This window comes from Salvelinus fontinalis, unplaced genomic scaffold, assembly GCF_029448725.1.
Source record: "Salvelinus fontinalis isolate EN_2023a unplaced genomic scaffold, ASM2944872v1 scaffold_0059, whole genome shotgun sequence".
NCBI classification, from domain to species: Eukaryota; Metazoa; Chordata; class Actinopteri; order Salmoniformes; family Salmonidae; genus Salvelinus; species Salvelinus fontinalis.
Window position 1 is genome coordinate 466,174 of NW_026600268.1, and position 25,181 is coordinate 491,354.

General features: G+C 43.4%; 3 protein-coding genes across 3 annotated transcripts; all 3 read left to right on the top strand.

Moving 5' to 3' along the window:
- The first annotated feature begins 9,576 nt into the window (after positions 1-9,576).
- On the top strand, positions 9,577-11,997 carry LOC129842657 (ferredoxin-2, mitochondrial-like). Its single transcript, XM_055911284.1, has 5 exons — positions 9,577-9,755; positions 10,304-10,355; positions 10,616-10,722; positions 11,085-11,172; positions 11,365-11,997. Exons 1-5 carry the CDS (start codon positions 9,578-9,580, stop codon positions 11,519-11,521), a joined length of 582 nt encoding a protein of 193 aa, XP_055767259.1. The 5' UTR covers position 9,577; the 3' UTR covers positions 11,522-11,997.
- A 1,507-nt stretch (positions 11,998-13,504) lies between these two features.
- Positions 13,505-20,373, top strand: LOC129842664 (uncharacterized). Its single transcript, XM_055911291.1, has 6 exons — positions 13,505-13,745; positions 15,484-15,572; positions 15,650-17,052; positions 17,237-17,355; positions 17,879-17,972; positions 19,835-20,373. The coding sequence occupies exons 1-6, from the start codon at positions 13,574-13,576 to the stop codon at positions 19,968-19,970; spliced, it is 2,013 nt and encodes a 670-aa protein (XP_055767266.1). The 5' UTR covers positions 13,505-13,573; the 3' UTR covers positions 19,971-20,373.
- A 1,703-nt stretch (positions 20,374-22,076) lies between these two features.
- Positions 22,077-24,028, top strand: LOC129842654 (forkhead box protein D3-B-like). The gene has a single exon (XM_055911279.1). The coding sequence runs from the start codon at positions 22,159-22,161 to the stop codon at positions 23,161-23,163; it is 1,005 nt and encodes a 334-aa protein (XP_055767254.1). The 5' UTR covers positions 22,077-22,158; the 3' UTR covers positions 23,164-24,028.
- Positions 24,029-25,181: the final 1,153 nt, after the last annotated feature.

Here is a 25,181-nt window from a genome sequence, read left to right on the forward strand (position 1 = left end):
ACTTGGGGCTAGTACTGTATATTATCCTAGGTTTAAGACTGACTTGGGGCCTGTACTGTATATTAGCCTAGGTTTAAGACTGACTTGGGGTCTGTACTGTATATTACCCTAGGTTTAAGACTGACTTGGGGACGGTACTGTATATTACTCTAGGTTTAAGACTCACTTGGGATCTGTACTGTATATTACCCTAGGTTTAAGACTGACATGGGGCATATGGACAGATCATGATAAGGCACCAGATTTCTTACACTAGAGGAATTACTTCAGTCGTTTTATGGGGATGTATATCACATCTCACATGTCAACAAGAATGCCCAACTGTGGAGTTTTTACTGCTATGAAAGCTTTAGTACTTTTTGTTAGTCATGTCTCAAATGGACATTTCAAGGCTGAGGATGTGTACCCCTGAGACTGTTGAATTGGCCCAGGGGGCAGAAGAGGAGTGTGTGTGTGTGTGTGTGTGTGTGTGTGTGTGTGTGTGTGTGTGTGTGTGTGTGTGTGTGTGTGTGTGTGTGTGTGTGTGTGTGTGTGTGTGTGTGTGTGCGTGCGTGCGTGCGTGCGTGCGTGCGTGCGTGCGTGCGTGCGTGTGTGCTGCATTGCGACCCAGGGTGCAGAAGAGGAGTTTAGGACCCCACCTCTAGACTCCAGTCAAAACATCATCTTTGTCTCTTCATCGTCCAGTGACCTCAGTCAAACACAGTCTCCCTCACTGCCTGCCTGGATCAGATAGGCCCTAGCCCGAGATATTAGAGAAAGTAGGAGATAGGAATCCCATTGGGAAATGAATGGAGAGACGTACAACGCCCCACCCTGCAGACTGTCGACCAATCATGTTCACGTTGTCATGCTGCGTCACGCAGTTGGTAAGCTAATCATCATGCAATCCCTTCTCAAAGTCAGGGTATGGGTCTATTTTCCTTGAAAGTACATAATATTACGATTCCAAAGCTATACGATATTACATAGAACAAGTTAATTATTTCACATCTTCTTGTTCACAAAAGTCATGCTAATGTTGTGTTTATGAGCTAGCGCCCAATTGACTCCCAGTCACTTTTCTTCTTCTTTTGTATCATGGCGTTTGCACATTTTGTTTGTGCATGCCGCCACCTACTGTGCGGTAGTGTGTGGTCGATCACGTAGCCTACATTTTGTGATACAAAAAAAAAAAAAATGCACCACCAACTAACATCTACAGTGGCAAGAAAAAGTATGTAAACCCTTTGGAATTACCTGTACTTCTGCATAAATTGGTCATAACATTAGATCTGATCTTCATCTAAATCACAACAATAGACAAACACAATGTGCTTAAACTAATAACCCACAAACAATGATACATGTTCATGTCTTTATTGAACACACCGTGTAAACATTCACAGTGCAGGGTGGGAAAAGTATGTGAACCCTTGGATTTAATAACTGGTTGACCCTCCTTTGGCGGTAATATCCTCAACCAAACGTTTTCTGTAATTGCGGATCAGACCTGCACAATGGTCAGGAGGAATTTTGGACCATTCATCTTTACAAAACTGTTTCAGTTCAGCAATATTCTTGGGATGTCTGGTGTGAACTGATCTCTTGAGGTCATGCCACAGCATCTCAATCGGGTTGAGGTCAGGATTAAGACTGGGCCACTCCAGAAGGCTTATTTTCTTCTGTTGAAGCCATTCTGTTGTTGATTTACTTCTGTGTTTTGGGTCGTTGTTCTGTTGAGCTTCAATTGGCGGAGAGATAGCCTTACATTCTCCTGCAAAATGTCTTGATAAACTTGGGAATTCATTTTTCCATTGATTATAGTCAGCTGTCCAGGCCCTGAGGCAGCAAAGCAGCTCCAAACCATGATACTCCCTTCACCTTACTTTAGAGTTGGGATGAGGTTTTGATGTTGGTGTGCTGTGCCTTTTTTTCTCCACACATAGTGTTGTGTGTTCCTTCCAAACAACTCAACTTTAGTTTAATCTGTCAACATAATATTTTGTCAGTAGCACTGTGGAACATCCATATGCTCTTTTGCAAACTTCAGATGTGCAGCAATGGTTTTTTTGGACAGCAGTGGCTTCTTCCGTGGTGTCCTCCCATGAACACCATTCTTGTTTATTGTTTAACGTATCACAGACTCGTCAACAGAGATGTTAGCATGTTCCATTCTTCTTAACCTCATTGAGCATTCTGCTCTGTGCTCTTGCAGTCATCTTCGCAGGACGCCACTCCTAGGGAGAGTAGCAACAGTGCTGAGCTTTCTCCATTTATAGACAATTTGTCTTACGGTGGACTGATCAAGGCTTTTAGAGATACTTTTGTAACCCTTTCCAGCTTTATGCAAGTCAACATTTCTTAATCTTAGGTCTTCCGAGATCTCTTTTGTTCAAGGCATGGTTCACATCAGCCAATGCTTCTTGTGAATAGCAAACTCACATTTTGTTAGTGTTTTTAAAGGGCAGGGCAGCTCTAACCAACATCTCCAATCTCGTCTCATTGATTGGACTCCACATTAGCTGACTCCTGACTCCAATTAGGTTTCGGAGAAGTCATTAGCCTAGGGGTTTGCATACTTTTCCCAACCTACACTGTGAATGTTTAAATTATGTATTCAATATAGACAAGAAAAATACAGTACTTTGTGTTTTATTAGTTTAAGCACACTGTGTGTTTGTCTGTTGTTGTGATTTAGATGAAGATCAGATCTAATTTTATGAGCCATTTATGCAGAAATCCAGATAATTCCAAAGGGTTCGCATACTTTTTCTTGCCACTGTATATACCACTATTACATACCACCAACTAACCTTCCAACTTTATACCAATATGTCATAAAGAAATTAAATCACCACCCCATTCCACTACTTTGACACTAACTGATCCTACACCAGGATCAGTTAGGACGGGACTCTTTCGTTCAACACACCTTGTAAAACCCTGTACATCCAAGTACTTCTCTGCAGCTCCCACCATCTGTTGTCTGTGATTTACGTTCCATTTCTGCGGTACAGTTGATAACCATGGTAATGCATGCTAAGAAGCCAACCTTACTGAAGCACAAATTCGTATCACTCTCTATAGGCCTCGGCCTACTACTCACCCTTGACCCATCATCCTCTATTCTCTTCACTGCCTCAGCCTACGACACCTTCTGTTCTACTCTGATCCTGGCAACCTCAACCTGTCTCACACTGGGCACTTCTGATCCCCAGCTAAATTGGCACCAAACAGTGGGAGTCACAGACAAGGAATCTTCTATTTCAGTTGCTACACCTCAACACTTAAAGCCACCCCAGTAATCACTCTGGTCAAAGGCACCCTGTTCCGGAGAGCAAAGGTCACAGGTCTTGTCCCTAAGCACGTGACGAGAAGAGCTCGCTCCCTCTGGAACGGAAAAACCATGAAAATCCTCACAAGTCCACTTTGTGCTGCCTTCACCGATTTAACAGTACCCAACTTAATTTCTACCCAGCATGAGACTACATATGGATCAGCCAAAAGGCAGGGATCCAATTTCTCCAGAAGCGTCACTCCCACTGGGCCCAACCTAGCTAGCAATGAGGAAGCGGCCCTCTTCCGGGGGGCCGGAACTGATTGAATCGGCCCGGAATCGGGTGTCAGACTCGGCACGGAATCAAAATGAATGACTGCCCAGAATCGGCCCAAGTACATCGGTCCGTTTCCATCTACCGGAATTCAGCCGACTTTGCCAGCATCTTACCAGAATCCCCCAGAAGCGGCCCGATGCAAATTTTAATAAATGTATACAAAATTACCAAATGTAGTAATTTTAAATATTACTATTATACATACAAATTATTACCCATCCACCCCCCAAAAAATTAGAGGAAAGAGGAAACACTGTACACCTTGTGACCATGAAAGCGCCTAGCCCGCCACAGGAGTCGCTACAGCTCAATGGGACAAGGTTATCCCAGCCGGCCAAACCCTCCCCTTATTCGGATGACGCTGGGCCAATTGTGCGTCTCCTCATGGGTCTCTCGGGTTGCGACCGGCACGGGCATTGAACCACCACTGCGATGCAGTGTCTTAGACAACTGCTCCACTCAGGAGGTTTCATCCACAAAGTTTTAATGCTTATCAATTGCCTTACACAAAGTATCAAAATACTAAAATACTACTTAAACAGGACTCTTAAAGAATTGTATTTAAATGTTAATTGTATTTTTGGATCACAGAAACAATATACAAAATATGGAAAAATAAATAAAGAGAGAGAGAGAGGAGCCCCAATCGGCCTGAGCCCCAAGTAATACATTTGGGCCAGATAACTCTCACCAGAATCTGTCTGAGCTCAATTCCCGCATCCTAGCCATAAGTAATACTGTCAAAGGCGGCCCAGATGTTGGCCGAGTCTGACTCTCAGACGAAATCGGCCCAGATCCACTGTGCTAGCTGGGAAATCATCAGGTTCAATTTCTGAGCCATCAGAGCTATCACAGACAGCAGAATAGGGTTTGTACTTGGCGCCATTCTTCCTCAACACACATCTTCCCACTGCACTCGGCTCTTCTCCTTCTTCCTCTCTGTCAAAAACCACGTCTATCTGTTCACCACGCTCATGCCGCGCCTTCATCTGCTGTACTGCTTGCAGAACACCCACTGATGGCCTTTTCCTTCTGTTCCATCTCTGGCCTCTCCATGCTCCCAAAACGTGCCACAGTGGTCAGACAGGTCTCCTCCTCGTCATCCATTTTAGCAAACAATCCAACTTCACCACCGAGTTTCAGTCGCCGGTTGACAGCCTCCTACTCACTCCTTGAAGGAGAGGTCTCCAAACTTCCGGTGCCGACAGAGATGGCCACCTCGCTTTGCGTTCCTAGGAAACTATGCAGTATTTTGTTCTCTTTATGTGTTATTTCTTACATTGTTACCACAGGAAATCTTAGGTTTAATTACATACAGTCGGGAGGAACTATTGGATATAAGAGCAACGTCAACTCACCAACATTACGACCAGGAATACGACTTTCCCGAAGCGGATCCTCTGTTTGGCCCACCACCGAGGACAATGGATCGGATCCCAGCCGGCAACCCGAAACAATGGCGCCGTAGAAGGGGCAGACGGAGCATACTAATCGCCAATGTCCAGTCTCTTGACAACAAGGTAGACGAAATCAGAGCAAGGGTTGCCTTCCAGAGAGACATCAGAGACTGTAACGTTCTTTGTTTCATGGAAACATGCCTCACCCGAGACACGCTATCGGAGTCGGTACAGCCACCTGGTTTCTTCACGCATCGCGCTGACAGAAACAAGCATCTCTTTGGTAAGAAGAAGGGCGGGGGTGTATGCCTTATGATTAACGAGACGTGGTGTGATCATAACAACATACAGGAACTCAAGTCCTTTTGTTCACCTGACTTAGAATTCCTCACAATCAAATGCCGACAGCATTATCTACCAAGAGAATTCTCTTCGATCATAATCACAGTCGTGTATATTCCCCCCCAAGCAGACACATCGACGGCCCTGAAAGAACTTCATTCGACTCTATGTAAACAGGAAACCACATATCCTGAGGCCGCATTTATTGTAGCTGTGGATTTTAACAAGGCTAATCTGAAAACAAGGCTTCCTAAATTCTATCAGCATATCGATTGCGCAACCCGGGCTGGTAAAACCCTGGATCATTGTTATTCTAACTTCTGCAACGCATATAAGGCCCTCCCCCGCTCTTCTTTCGGGAAAAGCTGACCATGACTCCATTTTGTTGCTCCCAGCCTATAGACAGAAACTAAAACAGGAAGCACCCGCGCTCAGGTCTGTTCAACGCTGGTCCGACCAATCGGATTCCACGCTTCAAGATTGCTTCGATCACGTGGACTGGGATATGTTCCGCATAGTGTCGAACAACAACATTGATGAATACGCTGATTCGGTGAGCGAGTTTATTAGCAAGTGCATCGGTGATGTTGTACCCACAGCATCTATTAAAACATTCCCCAACCAGAAACCGTGGATTGATGGCAGCATTCGCGCAAATCTGAAAGCACGAACCACTGCTTTTAATCAGGGCAAGGTGACGGGAAATATGACCGAATACAAACAGTGTAGCTATTCCCTCCGCAAGGCAATCAGACAACCTAAGCGTTATTATAGAGACAAAGTAGAGTTGCAATTCAGCGGCTCAGACACGAGAGGTATGTGGCAGGGTCTACGTCAATCATGGACTACAAAAGAAAAACCAGCCCCGTCGCGGACCACGATGTCTTGCTCCCAGTCAGACTAAACAACTTCTTTGCTCGCTTTGAGGACAATACAGTGCCACTGACACAGCCCGCTACCAAAACCTGCGGGCTCTCATTCACTGCAGCCAACGTGAGTAAAACATTCAAATGTGTTAACCCTCGCAAGGCTGCAGGCCCAGACGGCATCCCCAGCTGCGTCCTCAGAGCATGCGCAGACCAGCTGGCTGGTGTGTTTACGGACATATTCAATCCAGCCTTATCCCAGTCTGCTGTTCCCACATGCTTCCAGAGGGCCACCATTGCTCCTATTCCCAAGAAAGCTAAGGTAACTGAGCTAAATGACTACCGCCCCGTAGCACTCACTTCCGTCATCATGAAGTGCTTTGAGAGACTAGTCAAGGACCATATCACCTACACCCTACCCTAGACCCACTCCAATTTGCTTACCGCCCCAATAGGTCCACAGACGGCACAATTGCAATCACACTGCACACTGCCGTAACCCATCTGGACAAGAGGAATACCTATGTAAGAATGCTGTTCATTGACTACAGCTCAGCATTTAACACCATAGTACCCTCCAAACTCGTCATTAAGCTCGAGACCCTGGGTCTCAACCCCGCCCTGTGCAAATGGGTCCTGGACTTCCTGACGGGCCGCCCCCAGGTGGTGAGGGTAGATAACAACATCTCCACCCCGCTGACCCTCAAAACTGTGGCCCCACAAGGGTGCGTTCTCAGCCCTCTCCTGTACTCCCCACTGCGTGGCCATGCACGCCTCCAACTCAATCATCAAGTTTGCAGACGACACTACAGTGGTAGGCTTGATTACCAACAACAACGAGACGGCCAACAGGGAGGAGGTGAGGGCCCTCGGAGTGTGGTGTCAGGAAAATAACCTCACACTCAATGTCAACAAAACAAAGGAGATGATCGTGGACTTCAGGAAACAGCAGAGGGAGCAGCCCCCTATCCACATTGAAGGAACAGTAGTGGAGAGGGTGGAAAGTTTTAAATTCCTCGGCTTACACATCACGGACAAACTGAAATGGTCCACCCAACCTCAGGAGGCTGAAGAAATTTGGCTTGTCACCAAAAACGCTCAAACTTTTACAGATGCACAATCGAGAGCATCCTGTCGGGCTGTATCACCGCCTGGTACGGCAACTGCTCCGCCCATAACCGTAAGGTTCTCCAGAGGGTAGTGAGGTCTGCACAACACATCACTGGGGGCAAACTACCTGCCCTCCAGTACACCTACACCGCCCGATGTCACACGAAGGCCAAAAAGATCATCAAGGACAACAACCACCTGAGCCACTGCTTGTTCACCCCGCTATCATCCAGAAGGCGAGGTCAGTACAGGTGCATCAAAGCAGGGACCGAGAGACTGAAAAACAGCTTCTATCTCAAGGCCATCAGACTGTTAAACAGCCATCACTAACATTGAGTGGCTGCTGCCAACATACTGACTCAACCCTAGCCACTTTAATAATGGAAAAATGAATGTAATAAATGTATCACTAGCCACTTTAAACAATGCCACTTTATATAATGTTTACATACCCTACATTACTCATCTCATACAGTATGTATATACTGTACTCTATACCATCTACTGCATCTTGCCATCTTGATGTAATTAATGTATCACTAGCCACTTTATATAATGTTTACATACCGTACATTACTCATCTCATATGTATATACTGTACTCTATACCATCTACTGCATCTTGCCTATGCCGTTCGGCCATCACTCATTCATATATTTTTATGTACATATTCTTATTAATTCCTTTACACTTGTGTGTGTAAGATAGTTATTGTGAAATTGTTAGGTTAGATTACTTGTTAGATATTACTGCATGGTCGGAACTAGAAGCACAAGCATTTCGCTACACTCGCATTAACATCTGCTAACCATGTGTATGTGACAAAGAAAATTTGATTTGATTTGATTCCCTTGTCCTAGAATCGCCCAGAATACACCAGGCAGCCCATTGACAATGTATGAGCACCGTACACAATAGTCGGTTAATACGATTCCAATCGAGTTTTCCATCTCCTTAAAAGTATCAATTAAATTCAAGGGCTTTATTGGCATGGGAAGCATATGTTAACATTGCCAGAGCAAGTGAAATATATAATAAACAAAAGTGAAATAAACAATAAAAATGTACAGTTAACATTACACTCACAGAAGTTCCAAAAGAATAAAGACATTTCAAATGTCATATTATGTGTATATAAATCAAATTAAATCAAATGTATATATATAGCCCTTCTTACATCAGCTGATATCTCAAAGTGCTGTACAGAAACCCAGCCTAAAACCCCAAACAGCAAGCAATGCAGGTGTAGAAGCACGGTGGCTCGGAAAAACTCCCTAGAAAGGCCAAAACCTAGGAAGAAACCTAGAGAGGAACCAGGATAAGAGGGGTGGCCAGTCCTCTTCTGGCTCTGCCGGGTGGAGATTATAACAGAACATGGCCAAGATGTTCAAATGTTCATAAATGACCAGCATGGTCAAATAATAATAATCACAGTAGTTGTTGTATATACAGTGTTGTAACGATGTGCAAATAGTTAAAGTACAAAAGGGAAAATAAATGAGCATACATCTGGGTTGTATTTACAATGGTGTTTGTTCTTCACTGGTTGCCCTTTTCTTGTGGTAACAGGTCACAAATCTTGCTGCTGTGATGGCACACTGTGGTGTTTCACCCGGTAGATATGGGAGTTTATCAAAATTTGGTTTGTTTTCGAATTCTTTGTGGATCTGTGTTATCTGAGGGAAAAATGTGTTTCTAATATGTGTCTCTGACCACCCCTACACACGCATGGCTTTTTTTATTCAACCTGAACTGAAAAGACAAAGGATAATGTTGTTTGTACCCATAAAACCCCAACTACATAAAACAATAGAGCTCGAATTTGACGCTTGCAGTATTTCATATTTCATTCGTAGAACATTAATGAAGGTATCAGTACGCGCACTCCTTGTTAGTGGCACAACATGGGGGTACATCCACATAGGATAAAGTAACCTAGTTGTTCTTTGATATTTTTTACATTTATTTAACCTTTATTTAACTATATACAGACATTACAGATATACAGACATTGCAGACGATAATTGTTGGTACACAAAGACTGAGATAAAAAAAACATTAATATATATGCGAGCACCAGAATCACGTTCTCTTTAGAATTGATAATATAGGCATTTACAAGTCAGACTAAAAATGGTTATAGTTCGATAAATCTGTGTTGCAACAGCGCTCTCTGCCGCCGCTCAAATAACCGAAGACAGTCAAAACATGCTTATGTCATTGCTACTTTTTTATTGGCTGCTTTCATTCACGTGATCAAAACATAATCATGGCGGCCTCCGCTGGAGTCCGGTCGAGCGTGGGGCTGACTTTGAGACTTTCTAGAGTTATACCAGATTGTAGCACATGTCCTTTCAACAGGTTGAATAGTTATTTGAGTGGTATAGCTAGTTCGTCGAATGTTGATCGTTTTCGGACGTTGAACCGACACTTGCAGACATCCAAAAGTGAGTTGGTCGTTTGCTAACACTTGGATTGCTATCTAACGTTAGCTAATTGTTCAGCTTCCATCACACCAATTCATGTATATAAATTTAGTGCTAGACAGCTGCTAACAAGTTAGTTAGCTATGTCTAAGAACATCGTAACTAGGTACTATTAGTAAGGATCCCGAGTGGCGCAGCGGTCTAAGGCACTGCATTTCGGTTGCACCCTGGTTCGATTCCAGGCTGTATCACAACCGGCCGAGATTGGGATTTGGGAGTCCCATAGGGCGGCGAACAATTGGCCCAGGGTCGTCTGATTTTGGCAGGTGTAGGCCGTCATTGTAAATAATCAGTTGTTTTTAACTTACTTGCCTAGTTAAATAAAGGTTACATAAAATTGCACCCACATTGTGAATAACATAGCAAGACAATCATGGCATCTGTTGCTTATCTTATCTCCAAAGCTGCTAACTCTGTCACTAAGTTGGTCTCAAAGTCGTACAGTAAGTCAGACAATCCGTAAGAGGATATGGAACTGAATGTCAACTGTCTTTATTTTTTGTGTGAAGGTCTGTACCAAAGTGAAGTGGGTGCAAGTGCAGAAGACCCCCAAGAAGATGTGTAAGTAACTACTTTGCCAGTGCATCATTTAGCTAGCTAATTGATTGTTAGCAATTTATGTCTTTGCCATTTTGACTCCATTACAGTACATAAATGGTCAGGTTAGTAACCCTAACCCTTATGCAGACAAACTCAAGGGGATATACATACTTTGTTACTGATTTGCCATAATGTCATTTGAGTGCATCATGCATTTATCACTTGCATTGTCATTTGTGAACTATGAGTTTTTAATATTGTTGTTTTTGGTCTGCTCTTAGGGTGAATGTGGTGTACATAGATAGATCAGGAAAGAGGATTCCAGTGAAGGCTAAAGTGGGAGACAATGCAATGTACCTGGCCCATAGGCACAACATTGAACTGGAAGGTGAGTGCTAATAGGGTTTGTGATGACGTCCTGAGAGAATTCAGGTCAAACGTTGGTGATTGATTTCTCCATGATTGTATTCATGAACACTTTATTTTATTTTTTACCTTTATTTAACTAGGCAAGTCAAATTCTTATTTTACAATGACGGCCTACACCGGCCAAACCCGGACAGCGCTGGGCCAATTGTGCACCGCTCTATGGGACTCCCAATCACGGCCGGTTGTGATACAGCCTGGATTCAAACCAGGGTGTCTGTAGTGACGCTTCTAGCACTGAGACGCACTGCCTTAGACCGCTGCGCCACCCGGGAGCCACACTTACATCTTGTTTCTTTCTCCCTGTCCATGCGTGATTTTAAGGAGCTTGCGAGGCGTCACTAGCTTGCTCAACGTGCCACGTGTATGTGAACAGAGCCCATGTCGACAAGCTACCAGAGCCTGACGAAAGGTATGAGATTGTTTTATTATAAGATATGCCATAGTCCATGAGAGCTCATGTCATTGCACATCTTATGGTTGTACATTGCCCCTGTCAAATAAACACATACAATAAAACCCAAAACTTTCTTCATTGTCAACAAGATTGACTCTTATAATGCAATGCAAATGAATGGCTTCTATTTGATTATTCTCATCCCAGAGAGGATGACATGCTGGACATGGCCCCAGCGCTACAGGAGAACTCCAGACTTGGCTGTCAGATCATCCTCACCCAGGAGCTGGAGGGCATCGAGCTTACCCTGCCTAAGGTCACCAGGAACTTCTACGTGGACGGCCATGTTCCCAAACCACACTGAGGACACTACACTCCACACTAGCACCCTACTTAGTGTGAAGCAATGTATTGGGCATGGATGTTTACACTCCACACTAGCACCCTACTTAGTGTGAAGCAACGTATTGGGCATGCATTCTAAGTAGTATGCTAGTATGGATGTTGGAACACGGCCCCCTCAGGACTGAGTCGTAAGAGAGAGAGTTGCATTCTTTGAACTGTCGGCAGATATAAAGAGGTGAGCTGGGATAGAGGAGGCTTGAAGGATCCCCCACAAGTCAAGAATGCTCTTACATATCCACATCTGTGTGACGAAGACAAAAGCTAAATACCAGTCACTGGCTGCATTTAGACAGCGCCCCTGATGGGATTGGTCAAAAGACCAATTAGTGGAAAAAATATCCAAATTGGGCTGCCTGTGTAAACGCAGCCTCTGAAGTGTGTTGTATTTGGCTCACACTGAAAGTAATGCTGATTGTGGAAGAGTTAGATGGTTTTCAGCATATTCATGTATAAATGTCATGTGTATAGAAGAGTTCTCAGGCCAAGATTGAGATGTCTATCAAACCATTCAATGTCACAAACAGTTCTGTGTTTCATAGTAACCTGATTCAGCATTTCAGAAAGGCCTGTCGTCATTGCTACGCAAAGGACAACTTTGTGTCCTTGAATAGAACATTCCATGTTACAACTCATTTACAAAGGTCAACATACACACATCTCAGGTGGAGCTTCCAAATAGTCATCAGTCTCTACAATAACAGCACTCACATACAGCTAATTAACAGTATGTTATGTGTACGTATACATAGCTTTCACCATTATATCTACTTATGGCCAGTTTCTAGGAATTTTACTGTTGTGGGTGTGTGGTGACTAGTCAAGACCTTAACAAGCCCCTCCACATCAAGCCTGTCAGGAATCATTAACCGTCTCTGATGCAGCACTTTTGCAGTATGTTTTGTAAGCAGAGGGCAGCTTGAGATCGATTGGAAGGGAAAGGGTTGAATCTGTTAGATAACTGATGACGCCAAGAAGATACTTGGCCTGCATTCACACAGACAGCCTCATTTTGAGATCTTTTCCAATCAAAGATCTTTGCACATCAAAGTTGATCTGATTGGTCAAAATGCAGCCTAATCCATTTTAAACTGACAGGTGTATTTTGTACAATTCCCAAGTCATTTCTGTTTCTGTCCATCCATACCAAGTAATGATTTGCCTTGTCATTTCACCGTTAGTAGTCTCATAACTGTCCATCAAAAAACACCTGTATCCAGTATTAGTTGGCTCCTTTACAAACCTGGAATGCTTTCACTTGTACTGTATTTAATTTGTCTATCATACGCACAAAACATGTAGGTGTATTATGTATATATGGTATATCTCAAATTTGCAAGTCTATTTTAGATTTGTGCAATAAAAATACCAAAAGTTTGTACTAGTCTGTCTTAAGCCCTATACTTTTTAAAAACCACACTGAAGGCAATTGAACACCACAAGTGCAGTATTCAACACCAGTCCTTGAGAGCAGTTTAAATCCTCAAAACCCAGGAAATGGAAACCAATTGCATAATCGACCAATTAGCAATATCATACAAGGGTCAAGAAAACCACCACTGGCGCTTTGAGGACTGACTTTGAATACCACTGCTAAAATGGCTGCGTTTAGGCAGCCCGATTCAGATATTGGTCTTTTGACCCATCACAGATCTTTTCCCTAGCTGATCTGATGGGTCAAAACACCAATTAGCGAAGAATCATCAGAATTGAGCTGCCTGTCTAAACAGCCAATGTGTCACTGCTAAATACTGATACGTTGTATTTGTTTTGTGTGGGAGATCATTTTAAATGGTTCAAGATAAAGCATCGCAAGTCAAACTCAACAGTAGGCCTACAATTTGTACCAAGAACCTCACTTCACGTGTTTTGTAATGGATGACTATTCTTACAAAGCATTAGTAGCCTATTTACCTGTATGTAAAAACGTTTTATATATACAGAAGAAACCGAGGCGCCACAAGGTCGACAATTCGGGAAAATCCAGAACGCAAGTCACTCAACCCACACTTTTATGTGTTTATGCAGGCCAATCAACTTCAATCACAGACATCTGTGGCATCCTGTAGGCCTAACAACAAGTGCATTGCGGCAACGTGACTATCAATTTCCTGAAGCTGGTGATCAAATTGGGGGAAATAACTATTGTCATCTCTCTCAAGACAGATTCAGTGAGAAAACCAAGGGTGAGTCTGCATGTTGGCCCTGATCGCCTTGGTAAGAGACTGTACCGTAATCACCAACGTGATCAGGGCATTACACAATCAAGCGATTGAACTCGATAGTTTCAATAACTATTTAATCCGATCGATCAAAGGGATCTCATATAATTCGATTTTTTTATTTAAATACTTGATATTTTCTAAGGTAGGATGTGGAGATATTGTGTGGCAGAAAAGTTATTATTCAAACGCACGGCCTCAGCTGAGCAGTGAGCTCGAGCAAGACGTGTCATCCTCATTCAGAACTTCTATCAAATAGTAGAATGCAGATGGTTACGTTTTGAGGAGAAATTAATACAATTTGACCAAGTAAGTGTGTATAGAATGTCATTGTAGGCTTACTCATTATTTGCTAAAGACTTTCAAAGGTTTGTTGGGCCATTAATTCTAGCTCTGCTCACGAAGCTAATTTGATTTTGACAGCTAATTCAGACTGTAGTAGGCTACTAATAGGCTACTTTACAATCTTGAATTATTATAGTATAATGAAATCAACTATCATGTGTAATAATTGATTGTAATTGGTAAGTATTTGTTTTTATTTAGGAAGTGTGTGTGTGTGTGTATGTATGTATGTATGTATGTATGTATGTATGTATATGTGTGTATATCTCTCTCTCCAGTCAAAAGTTTTAAACATTTACTCATTCAGGTGTTTTTCTTTATGTTTTACTATTTTCTACATTGTAGAATAAAGTGAAGACATCAACTATGAAATGACACATGGAATCATGTAGTAACCCCAAAAAGTGTTAAACAAATCAAAATATATTTTATATTTGAGATTCTTCAAATAGCCACCCTTTCCCTCGATGACAGCTTTGCACACTCTTGGCATTCTCTCAACCAGCTTCACCTGGAATGCTTTTCCAACAGTCTTGAAGGAGTAACCACATTTGCTGAGCACTTGTTGGCTGCTTTTCCTTCACTCTGCGGTCCGACTCATCCCAAACCGTCTCAATTTGGTTGAGGTCGGGTGATGCAGCACTCCATCACTCTCCTTCTTGGTCAAATAGCCCTTAAACACCCTGGAGGTGGGTTTTGGGTCATTGTCCTGTTAAACAAATGATAGACCCCCTAAGCGCAAACCAGATGGGATGGCTTATCGCTGCAGAATGCTGTGGTAGCCATTGCTGGTTAAGTGTGCCTTGAATTCTAAATAAATCACAGACCGTGTCACCAGCAAAGCACCATCACACCTCTTCCTCCATGTTTCATGGTGGGAACCACACAAGCGGAGATCATCCATTCACCTACTCTGCGTCTCACAAAGACACGGCAGTTGGAACCAAAAAACTCAAATTTGGACTCATCAGACCAAAGGACAGATTTCCACTGGTCTAATGTCCATTGCTCGTGTTTCTTGGCCCAAGCAAGTCTCTTCTTCTTATTGGTGTCCTTTAGTAGTGGTTTCTTGGCAGGAAATCGACCATGAAGACCTGATTCACGCAGTCTCCTCTGAACAGTTGATGTTGAGATGTGTCTGTTACTTGAACGCTGTGAAGCATTTATTTGGGCTGCAATCTGAGGTGCAGTTAACTCTAATGAACTTATCCTCTGCAGCAGCGGTAACTCTAGGTACTTTGACTGGTACTGTATTCAGCTGATAACTTTAACAATAAAACATACTGTATTTACATTCAAACCTATATTGTCACTTAATAGTATAGTAAACACTTTCCAATTGTTTCTTTTCCACAAGATGGGCACAACGACATGAGCACAGGAGCCACCTACAGACCAGGCAGCCAAGGGACCATGGAAGATCCGGACACCCAGGAGGGCCTGCAGGTGTGTGTGCTGTGCGTGAGGTGGGTCAATATTATCTCAGTGTGTGGTTGAGTCTTCTTTCTTTTATTCTTCTTCAGGTGACACAGTCCACCATCCTCTACCTCATCCAAGAAACCACCAAGCTAGCAACTCCCACCCCTGTCCACAACCGCTCCATAGACTCAAAGCCTAAGACTTCACCTGTATCAAATGAAAGGTCTAAAAAGGATCAAGTGTCTGATCATAGACCTTATCCTCCTCAGCACAATTCCTCTCTCACGAGCCTTCATAACCAGCCAAAAGATGACTTAGAACAATGTAGGAGACATACAAACTCAGTCCTGCCCAGTCGTCATAGTAGCAGCAGTCCGTGGGAGTTGATGAGCCTGATCAACATGCAGTGTGAGAGACTCCTCCAGTCAGACGACCAAGAGGAGGGAACCTCAGCTAGTGCTCTGTTGGTTCCTATAGACTCTGACGATCATCCTCCTGAAGGTGTGGGGTGCAGTAAGAACACTGTCCCTGTCTGCCCCACTCTAGTCAGTACCAGAGTGGATTCTCCCCATCCTCATGTCAGGTCCAGGGGAGAGATGGGTGAGTTGGGTGGAGGTGGTTATTGCTCACCCACAAGTCCACGTACCAGTTCTCAGACATCACCGGGTGTCAATGGCAGCTACAAAACTAAACCTGGTGTGGGAGCTTCAGACTCTGAAGTTGTGACGAACAAAGAAACAGGAGTCACGTTTTGTCTTAACGGTGATGGATTGTCTGTGAGTGAAGAAAGCAGAAAGGTCTGTGCCTTAGTCCAAGAAGACGACACAGTGAAGGAGGCCCGTCCTGAGGCAAAAGACGGGCTGTCAGTTAAACATCCGTCTGTGTCATATATAAACCTGTTTGGGCAACCGCTTGTCCACAAGGTAGCTACAATTAAGGATGCGGCAAGTCTGTCACCTCCCTCCATAGACACCATGACATGCATACATCCAGGCCCAGAACAGCTGAACCTTAACATGACCCTGGACTTCAACTCAAACATATGTTTCACCTTTGACCCCAAGGAAGACATGCCACCAGCCCCGAACTCCCCTCATAATACTATGTTGCTCATATTGAACAGTGAAGCAGGGTCTGTGATTGTGAACGCAAAGTCAGTACAAGATGCCCGTTTTCCAGGCGTCAAAGCAGAGCTCCACGAAAGCTCCATGGAAGAGAACACAGACACAGTACAAGATACCAGTGTTATTACAGACTCTCCAATGGACCTCACCCAAAGGTGTATGGACATGGAGGATGACATGGCCACTATCCCCGCAGCCCCGAAGTGTCCCTCTCCATCTAACCCCATGTGCAGGTCCACCAAGGCCCCCAGGAAGCAGCTCCATCCCAGCCGGAGTGTGGATGTTGGAGACCCAGACTTCCAGGGAGTGACGTTCCGGATGCAGACGGAGCTGGACGACCGCAGAGAGCAGTGTCGCCTTCTCATCACCTCCAAGAAGTACAGGTATGGGTGATGTCAGAGTATGCTTTGCTCTTTCTCCCCATAACTCAAATACACCTATTATATTATTTAGAGCTGCCTTAGGTAATAAAAAGTATTATATGAAATTCAATTTGTATGTCACAAATTTCCCTATGCAGTATATTGTTGTAAAATATGTTCTCTACAAACAAACTGCTTTATTAAGGTGTCCGAGTGAAGAGCTCTCTAGTGGTCTGACCAGGAGGTCACTGAGAGCAGGCAGGTCCCATTCATCCCAGAGTTCCATGAGGACCAGCAGCTCTGAAGAGAGCGACCCCTCATCCAGTGACTACCAATCTCTACCACTTTTCACCAGGAGGGGGCGCCACTACTGCACAAAACAATACCAGCACTGTAGAAATAGGCAGAACACTACACTCTTAGAAAAAAGGGTTCATGAGAGGTTATTTGCAGCGACTGGATGTTCTGTGTAGAACTATTTCTACTCCAGTAATCCAGGAGGGGGTACCATTACAACACAAATCCAAACACTTTAACTAGAACCATAGACAGGTGGAATACATTTGATGAGGGGGAGTTTTAATGGAGGTATTTTGGGAAACTGCTGTGTAAACATCCTAAGACTTTAATGAGTAACGTAGGGTACAGTGTTGAGGGCAGGGTTGCAAGATCAGGTTGTGCTTTGGCACTCCCACTCACCGTGCACCTAGAAAGAAAACAGAATGAAAGAGAAGCCGCATACTGGGTCATTGAAACACGTCATTTCATTATTCTACAACATATTTAGCAGGATTATGGCACAAGGCCTATTTGTTTGTACTGATAGCCACTCCTTTCTCCCCATCAGAGAATAAGATCTGTGCCTCGTGCTGCACCTCGAAGACTCCTCTGTGGCGAGATGCTGAGGACGGCACCCCGCTGTGTAACGCCTGTGGAATAAGGTGAGTCGCATTAAATACAGTGCATTATCAAGCACATCGTCACGGCCCAGAGTTTCTCCTGGTCAGGTCACGTGGCCATGAACTCTGACCCTGTGGTTATAGTAAATGGTGACAGTGACGTAGATGGTTTGATGACCACAACATAACCCTATATGTGAGCAGAATTAGGACTTGAAGGACACGTAAGGCCATCAATCAGTGTGACCTACAGTTGAAGTCGGAAGTTTACATACACTTAGGTTGGGGTCATTAAAACTCGTTTTTCAACCACTCCACAAATGTCTTGTTAACAAACTATAGTTTGGCAAGTCGGTTAGGACATCTACTTTGTGCATGACACAAGTCATTTTTTCAACAATTGTTTACAGACAGATTATTTCACTGTATCACAATTCCAGTGGGTCAGAAGTTTACAAACACTTAGTTGACTGTGCCTTTTAAAAGATTGGAAAATTCCCGAAAATGATGTCATGGCTTTAGAAGCTTCTGATAGGCTCATTGACATCATTTGAGTCAATTGGAGGTGTACCTGTGGATGTATTTCAAGGCCTACCTTCAAACTCAGTGCCTCTTTGCTTGACATCATGGGAAAATCAAAAGAAATCAGCCAAGACCTCAGAAAAAAATTGTCGAGCTCCAAGTCTGGTTCATCCTTGAGAGCAATTTCCAAACACCTGAAGGTACAACATTCATCTGTACAAACAATAGTACACAAGTATAAACACCATGGGACCACGCAGCCGTCATACCGCTCAGGAAGGAGACGCGTTCTGTCTCCTAGAGATGAACGTACTTTGGTGCGAGAACTGCAAATCAATCCCAGAACAACAGCAAAGGACCTTGTGAAGATGCTGGAGGAAACCGGTACAAAAGTATCTATATCCACAGTAAAACGAGTCCTATATCGACATAACCTGAAAGGCCGCTCAGCAAGGAAGAGCCACTGCTCCAAAACTGCCATAAAAAATCCAGACTACAGTTTGCAACTGCACATGGGGACAAAGATTGTACTTTTTGGAGAAATGTCCTCTGGTCTGATGAAACAAAAATAGAACTGTTTGGTCATAATGACCATCGTTATGTTTGGAGGATAAAGGGGGAGGCTGAAGAACACCATCCCATCCGTGAAGCATGGGGGTGGCAGCATCATGTTGTGGGGGTGCTTTGCTGCAGGAGGGACTGGTGCACTTCACAAAATAGATGGCTTCATTAGGAAGGGAAATTAAGTGGATATATTGAAGCAACATCTCAAGACATCAGTCGTAAGTTAAAGCTTGGTCGCAAATGGGTCTTCCAAATGGACAATGACCCCAAGCATACTTCCAAAGTTGTGGGAAAATGGCATAAGGACAGCAAAGTCAAGGTATTGGAGTGGCCATCACAGAGCCCTGACCTCAATCCTATAGAAAATGTGTGGGCAGAACTGAAAAAGTGTGTGTGAGCAATGAGGCATACCAATCTGACTCGGTTACACCAGCTCTGTCAGGAGGAATGGGCCAAAATTCACCCAACTTATTGTGGGAAGCTTGTGGAAGGCTACCCGAAATGTTTGACACAAGTTAAACAATTGAAACGCAATGCTCCCAAATACTAATTGAGTGTATGTAAACTTCTGACCCACTGGGAATGTGATGAAAGAAATAGAAGCTGAAATAAATCATTCTCTCTACTATTATTCTGACATTTCACATTCTTAGAATAAAGTGGTGATCCTAACTGACCTAAGACAGGGAATTTTTACTAGGATTAAATGTCAGTAATTGTGAAACTGAGTTTAAATGTATTTGGCTAAGGTGTATGTAAACTTCCGACTTCAAATGTTTATCCCCTGTTATTCTCCTCCATGTCTACTTACTCCTCAGGTATAAGAAGTACAAGGTGCGCTGTCTGCAGTGTTGGCACATCCCTAGGAAGGAGGGCAACTCCAACTCGCGCTGCTTCAAATGTGGAAACTCATCACGGCTGGCTACGTCCCACCGCAAGCACTCTGCCTTGTAGGGGAAGTGAACACACTTAGGCCTTGGCATGAGGTCCTAGACACTGATACCACAGACAGTCTCCCTCCAGGTACATGGTAATTGGCCACACCTCCTGACTTTGCGACTCTTGGAGTTATTTGATCATTTATTACATCGCATACTGTCATGGCGGGTCACGGTGTTGGCTGAGCCGTGGTGAGTCAGTCTGACGGGTCTGGCTGCTTTTAGCACTGTAGCGTGTGCTAGTCACTTTAGGAAGAAAGAGTTCAATAGAAGAACAGTCTCCTGCTTGGAGGCTGCGTCTGTTGACAATAGACTGTCTGTGTCTGAAACGACTCTGACAAAAGTAGTGCACTATACAGGAAATTGGGAGTCTCTGGCCAAAGGTAGTGCACTATAGGGACTAAGGACCCATGGCTCTGGCCAAAGGACCCATGGCTCTGGCCAAAGACAGTGCCCTGCTTTACTGGGAGTAGGTAGCCATTTAGGACTGTTTACTCCCCTTGTTTACTAGGCTTGACCTTGGTACTATCCAGTTTGTATGTTACATTAAGTTCAATTAAGTTGAGTGATATATTATCTTTTGTTCTTGTTTAGTTTGTATTTTGTTTTTTAAATTTGTTTTTCTATTTGGTTGTTTCTGGACAGCCCTTAGCATTAACTGGCTGGATTAGAGATGAAGCAATTCCTTATCTTGACTGTTTCCTGTAAACAAAATAAACGTGTGTGTTTGGTGTGCACTTTTGGGTTTGGTGTGCATAAAATTCTTGTTAACATATCTTTTCCGGTTTGTTTTCATTTTATCTCTCAACCCTCTGAATGTGTGTGCCTACGACTTGGTCTAGAATGAGGAATATGAATTGATGCGGAACCATATTCATACTGATTTGTGAGAATTACTTCAGGGATGTTTCTATGCTTAAATTAAATGCAATTAGTGGGACTTTAAAATGTATCAAAATAAGAAAGAGGCAAGTTTAATATCAGAAACTGCTGCAGCAGGATTGAATACATGACCTGGCCTGTGCATTATTTTGTGCCTGTAGTGAAACGGCTCTTTTCTTTTGCCGAGGTCTTTTTTTCAAATCAGATAAGTACATAATCCATTCAGAAATAATAACCACACAGTATTTGCCATGTGCTTGGCCACCCACTTGCGTTATCTGCTGATTTGGGGATCTGCTGGAAATATTGGAATTCTCATTAAGTATTTAGTGTAGACCAGTTTTAAATTAAAATCTGGCGACTGCTAGCTTGTCTTTCACATGTATAGTAGATAAGTAGCCTATCCTAATCATAACATTTAGTTAAATAATATATTATTCGTTATAGCTGGCCATAAACAAAATGGAAAGAATGGCTAATACATGATGAATTTTAATTGATTATACGATATCGAGTTAGCTAGTGTCTTTAACGCCCTTACAATGTTTATGCATTACTGCAAAGAGACCACACGTAAAAGCGCAGCACTGGCACCGAAGTAATTTTGTCCTAGCTCTCCTGCTTCATAAATGTTTACTTTCAGAAAACAATACATTTTGAACCATATTTGACTCTCGAGTGAAATAAAAGCCATCATAAAAGGATGCTATGGATCGAGAACTGGGTAGGATTGGCATTTGTTGTGGGAGACAGATTCTATTAAAATAAAGGGCTGTAGGTATTCAATAATGGTTTTACAAATGGGAGTCCTGTTATCTGTTAAATGCATCGAAGAAAACTGACAATAGTTCCCCCATCAAATGATTTACAATCAGGCTTCTGATTTGAGTACAACAAAGTGCATTTTTATTGAGTGGATGACAACAAGCCTCAAAGACTAAGTGTAGCCTATGTACTAATGTGCCATTGTGTGTTGGACATAAAGTTGTCTAATGGCCTCTGCTTTATTCCATACGTTAGTTCTCCCCAAGATCAAAAACACGTTTGTAGGCCTAATGATTGTTGTGACTGCTTGTGATGGATGTTTACTTTAGTAAGTCTTTGTCGTAATTATTTTCAGGACTGAAGAGAAAGAGCAGCAGGAGGAGGGGGGTGAAAAGTATTTTGGTGCAGTTGTTTTTTTTTTGTTTTTTTTTGTTAATGAAAAGCGAAAAGGCAGGAGGCAGGCCCGTCGCGTGTGTCGGCTCTGGCTGGTGTCCGACCCGAAGCTTCTCATCTCGCCTGTTGGCGCATGCAGGTGGCACCGGACCCGCGAGAGGATTATGACCCTGGAAGGAGAGCTCGAGCTCATGGAGAGGGCAGATATCGACGTGGAGGGAAAAGGGAACAAAGCTACACGGAACCAGGGGTATGTATCTTTGACCAAAGAAGACGGGGCCGATTTGGAGCAGCAACGCGCTGCGTCCCTGTCTCCAAAACAGCCAGCGAAGGATACGGAGGATGAGGGTGACTTTACGCCAAAGTGCACAAAGAGAATCGCTGCCTCGGTGAAACCTCCGTACTCCTACATCGCTCTTATCACCATGGCAATCCTCCAGAGCCCGAAGAAAAGACTGACTCTCTCGGAGATATGTGACTTCATCAGCCAGCGCTTCACGTATTACCGGGAGAAGTTCCCCGCGTGGCAGAACTCCATCCGTCACAACTTGTCCCTCAACGACTGCTTCGTCAAAATGCCCCGGGAGCCCGGTAACCCCGGGAAGGGGAACTACTGGACGTTAGACCCTATGTCGTCTCATATGTTCGAGAACGGGAGCTTCCTACGGCGGAGGAAACGTTTCAAACGGCAGAATTACCGATTTGGGATGATGGACACCCGGTGCCCGCTCGAGCGCAGCAGCGTGCTCCCTGGATTTTCCTTCTACGGGGCGAACGGAATAGGGCCGTGTCATTTTCAGGTACCCGGTTTGGAATTGTACCATCACTTGGGCATCGAACATCAATCTGTTTCTAACCAAAGCATCCCACCAGTGAGCAGCATCTTGCCCGCGCTCTCCTCACTTTTATCAAGGAATTCGAACATTGTCCAAAAGACGTTTCTTACACCTCCGTCTCTTAGCTTTGAGAATTTCGAAACGACGCACCGCTCAGCCTCCACAGTGGCCCAAGCTTTGGTCCCCGGATCTTCATTTCTGTCCCCGGCCTCGCTCCATTCGATGGGCGCTCCGCATCTCTGGAGCTTTCATCCCGAGTACCACAAACTGCGCTCTCTCCCCAACTCCAGCCGTATAGCAAATGAACTCTTGCAGCAACTTGGTGACAAATAGCTTAATCAATAGTGTTTTCTGTATTGACGTGGATTCATCAGGGAAAACCAACTTTCATAGATTTGTATCTATTCAATTTAATAAATGCTTCAAATGAAAAAAATATATATGTTTTGAAGGTGTCAATTGAGTCAAAATGTCTAACAATGTTAGTGGCCAACCCCAAAAATGTTTTGCAATATAAATGTTTGAGGCCTATATTTTGTGTAAATAAGCACTTTATAATGATATGTTTTCATTTGATTTATAACGACATTTGGCAACTTATCATTAATTGCAATGTTGAAAACAACTAAATTTAAAAAATCAAATCATGGCAAAAAACATTTTGTAATTGAACATGTCAGATTTATTATGCAACTCGTCTTGATTCACTGACGCAGAACCTCTCAGAATTAGCCTAATCTAGCATATGCGCCAATCTTGCCAGTGGCAAATTTAATCTCTATACTTTGAAAATGTTATATTTTGCCTTATCTATCTTTAAGGCGAAGTGTGTTTTCCTACACTACAATCAATAACACACAAAATATTTGGAGCGCAAACTATGTGGAGCCCTGAAACATAAAAACACAAGTTTTCAATAGCCTTTTATTTTGAAAGGTGCTGGTCTTATTTTTGTTTAAATTGACAATATTTGGTTTGATTGACTGGCGTTTTAATTTTACAAATTACCATTTGAAAATGTTTCATTCAGTAGCTTACTTTCTGCTATATTTGGCCATGCCTGCGTGGCAGAAAATACGAGCTTCACCTGCTTGGGCACGCGAGTGGAAACCGTTTAAATGTGACGACATTGAGTTTATTTTATTTTATTCTTCGTGTCAACGTGTGATTGATTTCCACACCAATTGTTTGTTTTTTTAAGCTGTAATATATATGCAAGATCTCACAGTGCACACACACATCTGCCCATTCTTCATCTCTCGCTCGAGTTTTTCTGTATGCGTGTGTGTGTGAATCTGTGCGTGGCCTGCACCAGTACATGTGTTAGAAAGAAGGCATTCCACTGTCAAAACGAACGCCTTCGTATTATAAAGGCCTACAGTTCCAAATCCGGCACGCTAAATAAGTTATGAAACATCTGCTTGTTCTGTAATGTTGTTACACGATTAATCAGACGCATCTAGAGAGATCCAGCCTACATTAAACATCACATTGCTATATTGAGTGTAATGTGCAATTGTTTACTTCAATGTAGCCTATATTTGTCTGTGTCTATAGATTCTGTGTGCTGCATAGTTCGTTTTGTCTTGGACTTGGGCTGTAGTGTTTACCATATGCCTGCCTCTCTGTTGCAGAAAGACCCATGTCAGCATTACTACACAGCTTTAACACACTCATATTACTCACTTCAGTTGAAACCATCAGTGGATACAGCATAGGGATACTATTAATACATACATTTGTGGATGGATGGACATGTGTTTCGGAGCATTTGATCTCCTGTTATAAATCCTAGTGTTATTGGATTGCTGAGCATCGGAACACACAAAACCTCTCCACTTTCCATCATTGGTCATCTCAATGAGCTGTTTGCTTTTCCTGGCACACACCATCATATTGGGCTTTTAATCAATTATACCTTTTTCTCCTTCCCCCGTTCCCCTGCCTCTGTGTGTGCGTGTGTGTGCACGTCACCCGTGCGCCCCATTAAAACTCAACTCTGCACTGTGTTTTAAAGGCCCCTGTGTGCGCATGGCGGGCGATATGAAGGAGTGTGTATTTGGAAAAGGGGACCCCCCTCGTGGCAGCAGATGACAGTGACATATAGCAGGAGTGCCACCCAGAAGGCCTATGAGCTCACACTTCAACCATGCATCCACAGAGAACCAGAGAGATGAAGGGAGGAAGGGATAGATGGAGAGAGAGAGAGAGAGAGAAAGTGTGTGTGCACATGGGTGCACGGGCACAAGTGTTTGTGTGGAGCTTCAGAGTTTCAGGAGAACAAGGACACAGATGATGGTGCCAGAAAGGAGTTTAGTAGAGGACAGGGAGATGTGTTTGTAAAAGGGAAC